This window comes from Perognathus longimembris, chromosome 28, assembly GCF_023159225.1.
Source record: "Perognathus longimembris pacificus isolate PPM17 chromosome 28, ASM2315922v1, whole genome shotgun sequence".
NCBI lineage: Eukaryota > Metazoa > Chordata > Mammalia > Rodentia > Heteromyidae > Perognathus > Perognathus longimembris.
The window spans coordinates 77,328,330-77,343,861 of NC_063188.1; the positions used below are offsets into that span (position 1 = coordinate 77,328,330).

General features: G+C 48.4%; 1 protein-coding gene across 2 annotated transcripts; it reads left to right on the forward strand.

Annotated features, from left to right (window-relative positions):
* Positions 1-6,943: 6,943 nt before the first annotated feature.
* On the forward strand, positions 6,944-15,419 carry Foxp3 (forkhead box P3). Of its 2 annotated transcripts, XM_048335639.1 has the most exons (11): positions 6,944-8,225; positions 8,755-8,859; positions 8,958-9,096; positions 9,484-9,571; positions 9,654-9,758; positions 10,648-10,735; positions 10,910-10,987; positions 12,685-12,835; positions 13,672-13,748; positions 14,299-14,400; positions 14,600-15,419. In XM_048335639.1, the coding sequence occupies exons 1-11, from the start codon at positions 7,863-7,865 to the stop codon at positions 14,747-14,749; spliced, it is 1,446 nt and encodes a 481-aa protein (XP_048191596.1). In that variant the 5' UTR covers positions 6,944-7,862; the 3' UTR covers positions 14,750-15,419. The 2 variants fall into 2 exon arrangements, with proteins under 2 accessions (XP_048191596.1, XP_048191595.1); XM_048335638.1 differs by having other exon boundaries at positions 14,299-15,419.
* The last annotated feature ends 113 nt before the right edge of the window (positions 15,420-15,532 follow it).

Sequence of the window (15,532 nt, forward strand, 5' to 3'; positions counted from 1 at the left end):
AGAGGAATTCGCTTCTTTGTAACATTCTCTTTTGTCCTAATGGTGGTGGTTGTTTTTTGAGACAGAGTCATACTATGTAGTCCAAGATGCTAATGAAGATGTGATCCTCCTGCCTTAACCTCCTAAGTGCTGGAATTACAGGCATGTATCACCACACTCAAAAGAAATGTGTGTGTGTGTGTGTGTGTGTGTGTGTGTGTGTGTGTGTGTGGTTTTCTTTTTTGATTTGCTTTTGTAGTGCTTGACATTGAACCTAGGGCCTTGCAAGCACCCTACCCCCTAAACTACACTCCAGCCTTTGTTTGTGAAATTGGATGCTTTAATACTGGGGGCCACTCAGGACTTTCTAGGTAGCATGGCAACTGCACCAGAGCACTTAAACCCTAAGATATGTAAAGCGAGATTTTCCTCCTTTCCTTCGCTCAGTGATTCTCGGTGGATTCTGGGAACCAAAGACTCTTAGATCTTCAGTTCCATGAATTGTGGGGGACAGGGGTGGATGCCCCACATTTTTCCTATGAATGTACCTTCCACGTTCTTCACCATCTGTAGGAAAGGTTATTGCAGGGGTGTCCAGAGATCCCTCACCCTGGACAACACACCACAAATGGTGGTGCCCATCTTGATTCCACCTAGGGACACTGAGGCTGGAAGGACAAAGCTTTGCTTTGGATTTATTCTTAAGCTAGAGACCCTCAAATATCTTCTACACACAGAATAGTGTCTCTGCCTGCCTCAGGATACCCCTGTGATTTGAGTTCTTTTCCCTTCTTTTTTTTCTGACTCTACATGCTTTTGTTTAAAAAAAAAAAAACTGTGGTTTCTCATGGGCCCTGTTATCTCATTGATACCTCTCACCTCTGTGGTAAGGGGAAGAAATCATATTTTCAGATGACTTGTAAAGGGCAAAGAAAAAACCCAAAATTTCAAAATTTCCGTTTAAGTCTCATAATCAAGAAGCAAAGAAACAGAGCAAGCAAAAGAGAGAGAGAAAAAAAACCTATGAGAACCCCCCCACACCCTGTGATTATCAGCATACATACTCATCAGAAAAATTGGATTATTAGAAGAGAGAGGTCTGTGGCTTCCACGCAGTGGTTTTTCTTCTCGGTATAAAAGCAAAGTTGTTTTTGATATGTGACAGTTTCCCACAAGCCAGGCTCATCCTTCTCTGTCAGTCCGCTTCATCAAGGTGAGTGTCCCTATCCTACTCTTTCCTATCAGATGCGGGTCCCAGTGGAGGAGATGGCAGAGAGGTAAGCTCTGAGGGGCCAGGAGCCCTCTCTACAGCTAGACACGCCACTTGTAAACCAACCAGGTAAGATGTTTTTTAATTTTTGAAGTCAATAAATTGCTAGATAGATACAGTGTACTCCATCAATGCTTGGTCAGGTGCAAAGATCAATCAATTAACTGATAGGTGTGTAGATGAGCGTGAATTTTTTAAATATGTCAACTGCCAGTCTTTATGGATGTCAGAACTTTGAACAATTTGAAATGCCGTCCAGATGTAACTTGAAGTTTCAGTTGTATCTATCATGTGTCTCTTCTCTCTCAATGCCTCCCTATTCCCTCTCTCACTGCTCACTCGTCCTTTCTGTTTCTCTGTCCCCTTCTTTCTCTTGATATTTATCTGTCTGTTTCCCTGGAACTCATACTCTCTGTCCCTCTATCTTCCAGGCTCTGATCATCTCCCCTGCCTAACTCCTCCATCTTGGCTACATTCCATTCATCACCTTTCCTCCATTTGGCTCACCCTCCTTCATTTGTTTTCCCACCCAGAATCCAGCACAGAGATTTGGACACAGATAGGGCTTAATTATAGTGAGTTGAGCTTTATATTTTCCAAGAATGGGCATCAGTTCTGTTTGCCCCAGTAGCGGGAGGATTGTAAGATAATCAGGTTAGGCTGAGCATTTATTTAACTGACCTTGGGTCTGCATCGCATGAGAGGAGACTTTCCTGGGGCCACTTCACGCTATGGGCAACCATGGTTTAGCACAGAATTGTATGCTTGTGACCAGAGTCCATATCCAGGAGTTGAGGCCCCTCAGGTCTAGGATGAGCTCATTTCTTCTGGCTTACCACTTTGGTACATGATAATGCTCATTAAGTGTTAATTATTAGTATTTATAACCAAATTGGAATCACTCTAGTGGTTTTGCATGTAATTTATTCAACTAATAAGTTTTATAGCCCACTAAAATTTGAACACAGGATCTTTCATGTCTGTTATGACTGTCTTCACATTGGCCTGCATTGTGACTGAATGGATCAAGTGCTGATCATTGGACATTTGGGTTGTCTCTCATTTTTCCCCATAAACATCCCAGCATGGCTCCTTAGATCTTTGAAAATGGAATTGCTGGGGAAGAAAGGATGCACATTTTTTAAGGTTTCTGACCCTCTTCGTAAACTGTTCTTCCAAAAGATGTTGTTTTATATGCCTTGTACTCAATCTAATCCTGGGTGGATATTACCCCTTTTTTCAATCCTTTCAGAATATAACAAGAAAATGTACTGAGCTATTGAAATTTGTATTCCTTGATTGTTTTTACTGCTTATTAGCCACTTGCCCTTTGGAGGGTTTTCTTGTTACATCCTTAGTACTAATAGAGTGTTCATCTTTTTTCTTTCACTGGTTTGCCATGGCTCTTTAAAAAATATTTTTATTACCTTGAAGTACTTGTACAAAGAAGTGTCACGGCTCTTTATTTGAAAAGGATATTAACCTTCTTTTGGCCATGGGAATTTAGAAAATATTTCTCCCATTTTATCATGTGCCTTTCCTATTTGTTTATGGTGTTTTGTGATACTTAGGATTTTTTTTATATTCAAATAGGTTAGCTTTTTTTCTAGTGTGGTTTCTGTCTCTGGTTTTGTGCTTAGAAAGTCCTTTCCCACTTGATAATGAGATAAATGTTCACCTTGCCTTGGCTTCTAGTCTTCTTTATGGCTTCATTTTTTCCACTTACTGTAGAGGTTAAAAGTGTGGGTACTGGAGCCAGACTGTCTGGAACAAATCCAGACTCACCCCAAGCCATCTGTGTGTACTTCCATTTCCTCATACGTATGGTGATTATTGAAATAGTATCTTTTTCAAAGGGTTTTTTGTAAAGGATTAAATGTATTAGTCATAATAAGTACTTAGCACAGGGCTAGATACATGATAAACACACACTCAATGTTAGACATTAAGATGTATCTCTGTAGTTGATTGGGAATTATTCTAGAGCATATGATGATGGTGACATTTCACATTGGGCAGAGAGGGGCTGGTGGGAAAATGGATTGATTATCCATCCAATACCTTATGTTCCCCCTAATTATCTCATAATCATTTGTTAATCCAGCCTACCCTGTTCTCCATGTTAAGATAATGTATTCATCACAAACTCCATACCAAGCTTACACAAGTTTGTGTCCAAGCTTTCTACTCTGTTCTATTCCCCAGTGTGTTCTTTGTACCAGGACAACATTACTTTGCTGATTACTGCTTTGCAGTACAATCCAATATCCAGCCATGGGTGTCCCCAACACCTTGCTCTTCCTTGGTCTTTGTTATTTGCAGTTGACATCTGTCCTCCAACTAGAGGCCAGTGACTGTTCCTATTTGAGGCAATTCTGTCTCTCTGTGTCACTGTTTCTCTCAACAACCCTCCATATCTCTCATTCTCTATGTCTCTCACTGTGTATCAATTTCTGTCCGACCTCAGGTCTCTCTCCATCTCGGTGTCTCTTTTTTTTTTTTTTTTTTTTTTTGCCAGTCGTGGGCCTTGGACTCAGGGCCTGAGCACTGTCCCTGGCTTCTTCCCGCTCAAGGCTAGCACTCTGCCACTTGAGCCACAGCGCCGCTTCTGGCCGTTTTCTGTATATGTGGCGCTGGGGAATCGAACCTAGGGCCTCGTGTATCCGAGGCAGGCACTCTTGCCGCTAGGCTATATCCCCAGCCCCATCGGTGTCTCTTATTCTTTGTCTCTGACCCTCCATTTCTCCATGTGTGTATGCATTTTGTCTTTGTCTCTCTGTACCCCTGAATAGAGAGGCATCTCTGAATTCAAAGCCCTCTACATAACTCACACAAACCCCAAATAAAAGGTCCTTGTCCTGTCTGTCTCATATCTTCTCTCTTTCCTTGTATGGAAGGGGCAAACTAAGGCCCAGACATGGGTAGGAGGGCCCTGATCCAGGCCTCACAGACATGCACTGGCATAGTTGAGACCAAATCTCAGAATGCTCACTGGGATCTTGCTTGGATGTCTCTTCCTTACTGTGGGCCTCAATTTACCCCCTGTGAACCCCTAAAGTGAGCAAAGTGAAACCTTGGCTGCCATTCCTACTTTCTGCCTTCTCACAGGTTATACCCTGACTTGAGCAGGGTGAACCAGTCATGGTATGGGGCCCAGACTCACAAAATCTAGAAGTCTTGGGCCCCATAGGTTGAGCAGTTGGTGAAAGGACGGTAATGAAAGAAGGATATCAGGCAGGCAGTCTGTCTGTCTCCTCAGAACTGGTGCAAGTCCCTAGGGGCTTCTATCCTAGACTTCTTCTAGAGAGCCCAGTGGTGGGCTCCCTCTGTGAGACCCAGGCCACATGGCCAGTCAGCTTCAACCTCTTCCACCTACTGTGCCCATTTCTGGCAGAGTGCTACAAGCTCAGAAATATCATCTGAGGCAGACAGTCTGAGGCCTTGTACATGTCCATTTATGAACCACCGCCATTTTGCTCAGCAGTTCATGTGTACTCATTTGGAAGATGGTGCCTATCACTGTCCCAATATAGAAATAAACTTGAAGAGTGTTAGAGCTGGATGATGACACTGCCTGATCCCAGGCTCAGGGCTGGAAAAGAGCTTTTCTGATTCTCTGCTTTCATAGCATTCAGGAGGGAGGCTAGAGGAAGAAACTTGTTGCCATTCCAGGCCTACTAGGCAGGAGGCCCTCTGAAGTTGTGAGCTTCCCTGTCATTCTGGTAGTCCATTTGTTGTGAACTAGGGACATTGATCTATGTGTGTTGAGAACTTGGATCAGTAAACTCTGCTGAATATGTTTTGAGATTCTGGGGTCCTTTGAATCTAATAAACGATGTCCTACAATTCTGAGGTTCTGGTGTTGGGCTATTTGAAGACGACCCCAGGGGTCTCAATATCTGTAGGGCATGGTTGGCGCTCGCTAAACTCCCAATTAAGGGCCCTTTTGTAACCCAAGAAAGGCCTGGGACAGATCCAGTTTGCACCATGGCCAGATGGATGTCACCCACCACATCCGCTAGCACCCACGTCATCCTACCTGGGCCAAGGCGGCTACAGGATGGGCTAGCCACTTCTCGGAACAAAACCCGTGGGGTGGAATGTCTACCCCCTTCTCTTCCTCCTCAGTACAGATGAAGCCCAGTGCATCCGGCTGCCATGACGTCAATGGCAGAAAAACCCAGGCAAGTTGGAGGCTGTGATAACAGGGCCTAGATGTAGACCCTCCAATAGGAAAATATAATCTATGTCCTAGAAACATCTTCTCTACGCAGCTTCTGAGAAACCCAGTCAGAAAGGGCCGCCCCAACAGACAGTACAGGAAGCCAACTGGCCAGCCTGGCCCTCCTGGTAACCCCCCCCCCCCCCCCGCCAGACAGACTATATCCAGGTCTTCTGAGAAATTAATTGTATTTCCCAGAGTCAAGCAGTTTCCAGCCGTGTTTAGGGAGGATATATCTTATAAGCTCTAACAAAGTGTCCAGGTACATTAAGAAGTGACCACAAGCCAGTCACGTAGGCTAGGCCAGCATGGTGGAAGACAGTCCTCATACTCATCATATTTGGTATGTGTTTGTGCAGGCTGCTGTAACGAAGTATCACAAACCAAGTAGCTTCAACAATATAAATGTATCATCTCATAGTTCTGAAAGCAACAATTCCAGGATCAAGATGTGGGTAGGAAAGCTGGAAATGTAACTTAGTGGTAGAGTGCTTGTCTAGCATGCATGAAGCCCTGGGTTCAATTCCTCAGTACCACATACACAGAAAAAGCCCCAAGTGGGCACTGTGGCTCAATTGGTAGAGGGCTAGCCTTGAACAAAAGAAGCTCAGGGATAATGCCCAGGGCCTGAGTTCAAGCCCCAGGATTGGCCAAAAAAAATATGTGGTTAAAAAAAAGGGTTCCTTCTGAGGCCTGCAAGGGAGAGTCTGTTCCAGGCCTCTCTCCTGGTTTCTAGTGATTTGCTGGTAATCGTTGCTGTTCTTTTGGTTAGCAAAACACCATGTCACACTTGCCTTCATTTATCCACTCGCCTCCTCATCTCAGCACCCCCCTTCCCAGGCTGTGTTCTCACCCTTTGTAGATGGACTTATGATCCTCACACTAATGTTTTAACCCCAGAGAAACTAAGGATCTACTCTCGATTATTGCACATTATCTCTATGAGCACCACAGCTCTGACAACGCTCATGAAGTGATGGCAAAGAAAGGATGGAGTGACTTCCCCCTCCCCAGGACCCACCTGTATTCCCCTGTCAGCAGCTGTGTGTTCATCCCAGTGCTGTGCTGTAGGACAGGAAATCACATGCACATGCATGCACACATGCACATGGAGCAGGAACCTTATGAAATGGGCATAGTATACTTCTGGAGAAAGAACTAATGGTTGCAAGTTACTATGGGACTGTGGAACACTGCACCTGGGTGTCCTCTTCAGCAAAATGAGAATTGGACTGGGCAGTTCCTTCCAGCTTTGACTTCCTTGTTGACTGAGACTACAGGATGCTGAGAAACTGAGGCCATACACTTCAGGGAGCATAAGGCAGTGGGGGCAGGCAGTGCTGGTGACTCATACCTGTAATCCTAACTATGCAGGAGGCTGAGATCTGAGGATCACAGTTCAGAGCCACCCAGAGTGAGGAAGTCCATGAGACTCTTATCTCCAGTTAATCACCAGAAAACTGGAAGTGGCGCTGTGGCTCAAAGTGATGGAGTCCTAGCCTTGAGCCAAAAAGCTGAGGGACATTGCCCAAGCCCAGAGTTTAACCCCTAGGACCAACCAAAAAAAAAAGATTAAAAGGCAGTGGAGTCCAGCAGAGGGGTTTGTAGCCACTGTGGAGGCTTTTCAGGAAAACAGAATAGCAATCCTTGAATGGCATAGACAGGGGAAGGGGAAGACCTATGGGCATTCCAGGCAGAGTCAATAGCATGAGCCAAAGCTAGGGAGCAATGGAGTGAGTGGGGCTGGTGGCTAAGTGGCTGTTTGCTCAGGCTGGTAACAAAGTATCATAATCCAAGTACTTAAACCACACAAATGTATCAGCTTATAGTTCAGCAAGCTACAAAGTCAATGTATCAACAGGCTCAGTTTCTTTAGAGGGCTGTGAGGCCTTGGCTTAAGAAAGCCTGACATCACTTTCTCTCTGACAACCAGCCATGCCAGCGATGTGCAGAATATCCAGAGATGATGTCCTTGCTTAGCCCTGAGCTACATACTCTGTATTTAGCTATCCACTTTTAGGTTACCCACATACCTAATGCCACTAATGCCAGACTCTTTGAATTCATCCACACCTGATTACCACCCTACCCGCTCATCTCTTCTAGCATCAGCTGTGTCCTTCTAGTTGCTCAAGCTAAAACCCAGATGTCTCCTTGACTCTCCCTTTCTCATCCCCTACATCCAAGCTGCTAGCAACTTCTGACTCCAACTTGAAGTCAGTAGCCCTACCACCATCCTGTATCGGCGTGTGCCAGTGAGCAGAGTACTGGACTCCATGCATAGGGAGAGGGGCTTTACATGCATTCCTGTGTTCTTGATATTGTGTGTGTGTGTGTGTGTGTGTGTGTACATGCGTGCACATAAAAAGCAGTCGTAGGAGCCAGAGCTGGATGGAATGTGGTTACAGGGACCTTTGGGTCACCCAAGCCAACACCTGCACTGACCAGAGAAATGTCCATGTGGTCCAGGTACTTGAGTATCTCACACTACCCCTAATACATGTGACTCCTTCTTATCATCCCTGCAGCCTGTCCTCAAACAAGGACCCAATGCCCAACCCTAGGCCAGTCAAACCCACGGCCCCTTCCTTGGCCCTCGACCCATCCCTAGTAACCTCTTCCAGCTGGAAGGCTGCACCCAGGACCTCTGATCACCTGGGGGCCAGAGGCCCTGGAGGAATCTTCCAGGGTTGGGACCTGCGAGATGGGGCCTATGCCTCCTCCTCGAACCCCCTGCCACCATCACAGCTGCAGGTGAGGCCCAGGGCCTGGAATGGGGCAGACAGGGTGGGGTACCTGGGTCTACAGGTGCCGACCTTTACCATGGCTCAGGGTGGGAGGGGGGCTGGCTGGGGCACAGGAAGTGGTTTTGAGTCCCAGGCAGCAAGTCTCTGACTTATGCAGATGTTTCAAGGCCAAGAAAGTCCCCATTTGCTAGGCCTCAAACAATTTGAGGCTCTCTGCGACCACCCAATCCCTGTCTCAGAAAAGGAGGAGACCCTGTTGTAGTCCCATGGGCACGGGCATATGTCCTCATCTCAGTGGGACAAGAAGAGATAATGGGGCCCAAAAAGGTGAGGTGACAGGGTTGAGATCAACTCTGCCACTCCTCACTATGAACTTAAAATGTCACTCCACCTCTGTGAGCCTCAGTTGGCACATGCGTTAGATGGGTATGATCACAGTACCTCTCATGTATGGCTGTGATGAAGTACAAATGAAGTAGACCCCAGAATAGTGAGGAAGAGGTTGGCAACTCATGGCACCTTCTTTCTCCTTCCAGCTGCCCACAGTACCTCTAGTCATGGTGGCACCTTCTGGGGCCCAACTGGGCCCCTCACCTCACCTGCAAGCACTTCTCCAGGAGAGACCACACTTCATGCACCAGGTGGGGATCCTGCACTGACCAGGAGGGGGGAGCAGAGGGGAGAGCTATGGGAAATGGCCCTGAGCCAGGCTGAGCTATGGCCCCTATGTGTCTCCCAGCTCTCCACAGTGGATACCCACACCCGGACTCCTGTGCTACAGGTGCGCCCACTGGACAGCCCAGCCATGATCAGCCTCCCACCACCCACTGCCACCACTGGGGTCTTTTCTCTCAAGGCTCGGCCTGGCCTGCCACCTGGTAATCCCTAAACCCATACCCCATAGATTCAAAGAACCCCCAAAGTCCCCAGATCCTTGAACATGTACAATCTTAACAGTTCTGAATTTCAGCCCTCTGGAGGTCTGGGGGGGGGGGCTCAAATCTTAAAAGAGTCACGGAAACTCTAACCTCCAAAAAATGTCAGGTTTCTTGAAGACACTGAATGTCAAATATCAGAGAACCACAGATCTTTACAGTTAAGTCAAAATGCCAGCATTTGCCAATGGCCATCTTAAGAACTGCTCTGCCAGAAGCCCTGGACTGTTGGAACTGTAGGATCTCCTGCCAGGGTCTGTCTTTTAGACTTGGGATGGGGAGAGGCTGCAGTCCAGCCCACAACAAAAGTGTCCTGTCACTAATCCCCAGGGATCAATGTGGCCAGTCTGGAGTGGGTATCCAGGGAACCAGCCCTGCTTTGCACTTTCCCAAGCCCAGGTGCACCCAGGAAGGACAGGTGAGTAGGCAGGGCCGGAAATAACCTTTTCATCTTATGCCTCCTTCCCTAATACCCTCAGTTGTCCAATCCCCTCCATCAGCATTCTTTCAGGCACACCCTCAGGGCTCTACCCACTGCTGGCAAATGGTGTTTGCAAGTGGCCTGGATGTGAGAAGGTCTTCGAGGAACCAAATGACTTTCTCAAGTGAGTGGCCCAGGCCCACCCTAGTCCAGGGGCTTCTGGTGGGCAGACAGAGGTCTGGAGTGCAGACTGCAACTCAAGCTGCCTCCAGATAGGTAGTAAGATGAAAAAGGGAAAAGCTAGACTTAGACTCAAATCCTATCTTCATCACTCCTGGCTGGGTGAATTTGGACAAGTAATATAACTTCTCTGGGCCTCGTTCCTCATTTGTGTAACAGGACATAATACTAAAGTTATGTGTTGCTATTTACTCCATTTCCTAGACAAAGGAACTGAGACCAAACAGGGTAAGTGTCTTGATCAAGATCACTCTGTTCCTAAGTGGCAGAGGTGGGATTTTAACCCAATGAGTCAGAATTCAAAATCTACATTCCTGCTTTGCCCTGCAATCCCTCACGCCAACAGAGCACATAACTGAATCCTAAAACTCCAGCTTCCCTAGGTGGTGACGCTGCCTCCGCTTCCTTGTTGTGTTCTCGTTCTCTCTCTCCCTCCCCCCTCCCTCTCTCCCTCCCTCTCTCCCCCTCCCCCTCCCTCTTTTTCTCTCCCCACACACACCTCCACTTCTCTATAATCCCTATCAGCAGCAATTCTTCACAGCTGGGCCTTTGCACAGGCTGTCCCAACATGGAATACCACTTCCACTCTTACCACCCTTCAAACATCATCTTCCACACCCTGGCCACACTCAAGGAGTGAGCTCAGGCCTGGCAGGCATTAGGTAGCAAGAGCAGATGGTGAAGGAAGGTCAAATGAGAAACAGCCTGAGGAAGACAGTGGAGGGGAGCTAAGGCACTGAGGACAGGCCTCCCAGAGGGTCTGGGCTATCCCCCACCAAATCAAAAGGCCAGGCCTGCAATGATCAGCTGCATAGCATCTTCCCCCTACTCAGGCACTGCCAGGCAGACCACCTCCTGGATGAGAAGGGCAGAGCGCAGTGTCTCCTCCAGAAAGAGGTAGTGCAGTCTCTGGAGCAACAGGTAAGGACCACAGGTGACAGGGGAGATGGAGGGTAATGGGTGAGCAGCAGGCCCCCCTGTGCCAAGAACCAGACTCACCTAGGACAGAAGCTTCCTAAGCAGGGAGGGAGAGGGGGATGCTCCCAAGGAAAGCCGAAGCCTAGACAAAGATTTGCTTTTGTGCTGTCCCCACAGCTGGAGCTGGAGAAGAAGAAACTGGGTGCTATGCAGGCTCACCTGGCTGGGAAAATGGCACTGACCAAGTCAGCTGTGGTGAGCCACCTCAGACCCCTTAGGCAGTGGACTTGGACTGCTGGTGGGCATGAAAGAAGATGTCTCTTCACATAGACCGTGAGGTGTATGAGTCATGCCTAGCTCTTTACATGCTTGAGCTGGAGATCTTTCCCATCGTATACCTACTCTGACCCTCCAATCCCCAATCACTGTGATTCTGTATTTTCAAAGGAAAAGCAGCCAATCATTTATGGAAGACAGACTGTTGTCCCCACAGCAGTAGCTACATAACTCATCAGGCCTGGTACAAAAGGACAAGGCAGGGATGTGTTCAAATTTCAAGCTAGGAACCCTAGACTACTAAAATGTGAGTTCCCATATAACCCCACTGGCCACATGCCCATGAAACCAGAACCATTTCTAAATATTACGCTCGTTTTAGCTTGTTCAACCCTCCTGACACCACTATGAGGCAGAGCTAGCACTTGAGCACAAATACTCAGGGGCTAGGAATGTGGCCTAGTGGTTGAGTGCTTGCCTAGCATGCATGAAGCCCTGGGTTCAATTCCTTAGCACCACATAGACAGAAAAAGCAGGAAGTGGTGCTGTGGCTCAAGTGGTAGAGCGCTAGTCTTGAGCAAAAGAAGCTCAGGGACAGTGCCCAGGCCCTGAGTTCAAGCCCTAGGACTGGCAAAAAAAAGGGTGAGGGAAGAGCTGAGGTTGTACCTTGCAAGTAGACTGCTGGCCTAGTGTGCATAAGGGCCTCCCAGCACCTCAAAAAACAAATGGGGGAAAAATAAAACCAGTTTTAAGCCAGGCACAGTCTCACTCACCCATTATCTCACTACTCAGGAGGCTTAAGTAGGATTACTTGAGCCCTGGAGTTTAAGACCAACCTGGGCAACGTATTAAGACCCTGTTTAGGGCTGGGGATATAGCCTAGTGGCAAGAATGCCTGCCTCGGATACACGAGGCCCTAGGTTCGATTCCCCAGCACCACATATACAGAAAACGGCCAGAAGCGGCGCTGTGGCTCAAGTGGCAGAGTGCTAGCCTTGAGCAGGAAGAAGCCAGGGACAGTGCTCAGGCCCTGAGTCCAAGGCCCAGGACTGGCCAAAAAAAAAAAAAAAGACCCTGTTTAAAGTAAGCAAATAAAAGCCAAGCCAGATACCAGTGGCTAATGCCTACTTATTTCCTAACTACTCAGGAAACTGAGCTCTGAATTAAAGTTCCAAGCCAATCTTGGCAGACAAATCCAAGAGATTCTCATCTCCATTTAATCAGCAAAAAAGTAGAAGTAGCTGGGCACTGGTGGCTTGCTCCTGTACTCCTTCCTAGCAAATCATGAGGATGAGAGCTGAGGATCATGGTTTGAAGCCAGCTCTGGCAGGAAAAGTCCATGAGACTCTCCCAATTAACCACAAAATCCTGGAAATGGAACTGTGGCTCAAGTAATACAGCACTAGCTTTGCGCAAAAGAGATCAGGGATAGCACCCAGGCCCTGAGTTCATGCCCCATTTCTGGCACACAGAAAAAGCTGGAAGTGAAGGTGTGGTTCAAGTGGTACAACGAGAGCACAGGGTTCTGAGTTCAAGCCCAGTGCCTGCAAAAAATTAAACAACAAGGAAAAGGGAAGCCCTATCAGAAAACTGGAGTACTGCCAAAAGTAAAACATACAATAAGATGAATAAGTTTAAGTTTCTGGGTCACCAGCCCCCAACTCTGCTTTCCCTAGGAACCATCAGACAAGGGCTCCTGCTGCATTGTAGCCTCTGGCACCCAGGGCAGCACCGTCCCAGCCTGGTCAGGACCCCAAGAAGCTTCAGATAGCCTGTTTGCTGTGCGGAGACACCTCTGGGGTAGCCATGGAAACAGCACCTTCCCAGGTAAGAGTGATCCATGCACTACCCAATTACTCTACTCCCCAAATCCCAATTAGTGCTGGGGGGAGGTACAGAGAAGCTCCATATTGCCTCTTGTTACTGCCGCTACCATCACTCAGCCCTTAGGGACAATGTTAACTGCTTGCCAATGCTTCTCAAGATTTCTGCGGCTTGGACACTCCTTATTATGGTCCCAAATATCTAGCTCCAACCTTGTGTCCTGTGAGAACTGGGGCCATGCCTCAACCATTCTGGGACTGAGCTACTCCAGTCTTATCAGAAAGGAACTACGCTCATGCCTATAATCCTAGCTATTCAAGAGGATGAGACCTGAGGATCATGGTTCAAAGCCAGTCTCAGAAAGTCCATGAGACTGTTAGATTCAATTAACTACCAAAAAAAGCCAGAAGTGGAGCTGTGGCTCAGTGGTAGAGTGCTAGCCTTGAGCAGAAAAGCTCAGGGACAGCAACCAGGCCCTGAGTTCAAGCCCCAGCACTGGCACCAAAAAGAGAAAAAGAAAACAGAAGGGAAGGATCTAGCTAAGTAATTCCCAGGGACCCTCTCTTGGATGGATTTGCCCAAGGTCATCAATCTGTCTCCCATACTCCAGAACTGGGCTGTGGGTTTAACAAGGATCAGAACCCTGAGTATCATCCTGGCTGTGCCACTTGACTGCTCACATGGGCAAGATAATTCCTTTCAATTTCAGGGAGACTGAGGTGGGCAAGAGTGGGACAGAGAGGAGACACACATCAGATACTCTGCAACCAGTGGTAGGGAGTGGAATGGGGAGTGAGGGGGTTCTAGATGGGGCCTGACTCCTCCCTGCTCTCTCCCAGAGTTCTTCCACAACATGGACTACTTCAAGTTCCACAATATGCGGCCGCCTTTCACCTATGCCACCCTCATCCGCTGGGTAAGCCAGGACAGTCCAGGTCTACAATGGAGGAAAAGAAAGTAGGGAGGGGAGCCAGGCAGTGGTAGCTCACACCTGTAATCCTAGCTACGCAGGAGACTGAGATCTGAGGATCGTGGCTTAAAGTCACCCAGGGAGGAAAGTCCATGACACTTTTATCTCCATTTAGCCACAAAAAGCCAGAAGTGAATCTGTAGCTCAAGTGGTAGAGCACCAGCCTTGAGCCCTGAGTTCAAGCTCCAGTTTGGAGGGGGTCTGCCTCCTAAACTGCCACCTCCCTCTGTGGAGTCCCAAGCCATTTCTCAAATATGATCCCTCTTGCTGGCTTCACATCAGACCTTTCCAAAAGCACCAGCCAGGCCGCTGCAAGTCCAATTCTGAGCCTAAATGGCTCAGTTGTCCACCCCATATCCCACCATACATCATCTTTCCCACCCCTCCCCTATCTCCATAATTCCACCACCAGTTCAAAGGGCCCAGGATAGACTTATCCCTCTCAGTCCTGACTTTGGGGGACACTCTCTTCACCCCATCCCACTCCAACATCCAGGCCATCCTGGAAGCTCCTGAGAAGCAGCGGACACTCAATGAAATCTACCGCTGGTTCACACGCATGTTCGCTTTCTTCCGAAACCACCCTGCCACCTGGAAGGTGAGTGCCTCTGGAGGTGCTGGTGGGCTGGGGTGGTCTCAAGTACCACCCCAGCACAGCAGCAGGCAGACATGGGGCTGGGCTCTCAGGCATATGGGAAAGAAGCAGGAAGTTGGGAATGACTGGATCTGTTACCATCAGTGGATCACTGATTGCCTGCCCTGGCTCTGGCCCTGGCTGGCTGGTCCTCCTTCCACAGAATGCCATCCGCCACAACCTGAGCTTGCACAAGTGTTTCGTGCGGGTGGAGAGTGAGAAGGGAGCTGTGTGGACCGTGGATGAGTTTGAATTCCGCAAGAAAAGAAGCCAGAGGCCCAGCAGGCGCTCCAATTCTACTCCTGGCCCCTGATCTCACAAACATGGAAAGGAAGAAAGACAAAAGAGGGGCTCAAAGGGGGGGAAATGATGGGGGCAGGGAGGGGCAGACCTTGGACATACCTATAGAAACCAGGAAGGGATGTATCCACAACCTTGCCTTCCAGAGTGTCGGCTCCCCAAGCTGGCTGCCATCCTGGATCTTATCTTCTACCCCAACACTGCTCAGAGGAGCGCCAGTCCAAGTCTAGCCCCCAAACCCCACCCCAGCATCCAGACGTGGACCCTCCAGCCAAACAGAGACCTTGAACCCAGCCATACACACAGCCTGCCTCAGATACTCACAGATGGCCTCAGGGTGGGAAAAGTGACAGACACAGGATCCTCCCACCAAGCCCTCAATAAAGAGCCATCTTGGGTACCCTCAAATACCCCCAAAGCTACATAGACACAGATAGACTGGTCCAACTCACAGACCCAAAGCACCCACCCACCCAAGCTCTGCACCCACAGGTATGGCATCACACAGAAGCAGCATCAGTACCCTCAGGACCACAGGTCCTAGAAAGCCACACAGACACATAACCGGTCATACACAGTCTCATGCAGCTCCTAATACATATGCCCAGTCACAGACCCAGACTGTAGAACTCCCCTGCACATCTCATACAATGTGCACACATGAGCCCCCCACCCAGTCCCATGAAGATACAGACTGACCATAATATACCCCAAGTTTCACTTGCCTCTCCCCCCTCCCTCCTAGGTCCTGGGCCCAATCCATGCCTCAGCCTGGACTACAGAAGAGCCCCACCTT

Bases quoted from the DNA above. Each gene is read 5' to 3' on its own strand.
- Foxp3 (XM_048335638.1), top strand. From the start codon at position 7,863: ATGGAATGTGGTTACAGGGACCTTTGGGTCACCCAAGCCAACACCTGC. The intron at 9,097-9,483 runs GTAATCCCTAAA...ACTAATCCCCAG, and splicing joins TCGGCCTGGCCTGCCACCTG to GGATCAATGTGGCCAGTCTG. The intron at 12,836-13,671 runs GTAAGAGTGATC...GCTCTCTCCCAG, and splicing joins TGGAAACAGCACCTTCCCAG to AGTTCTTCCACAACATGGAC.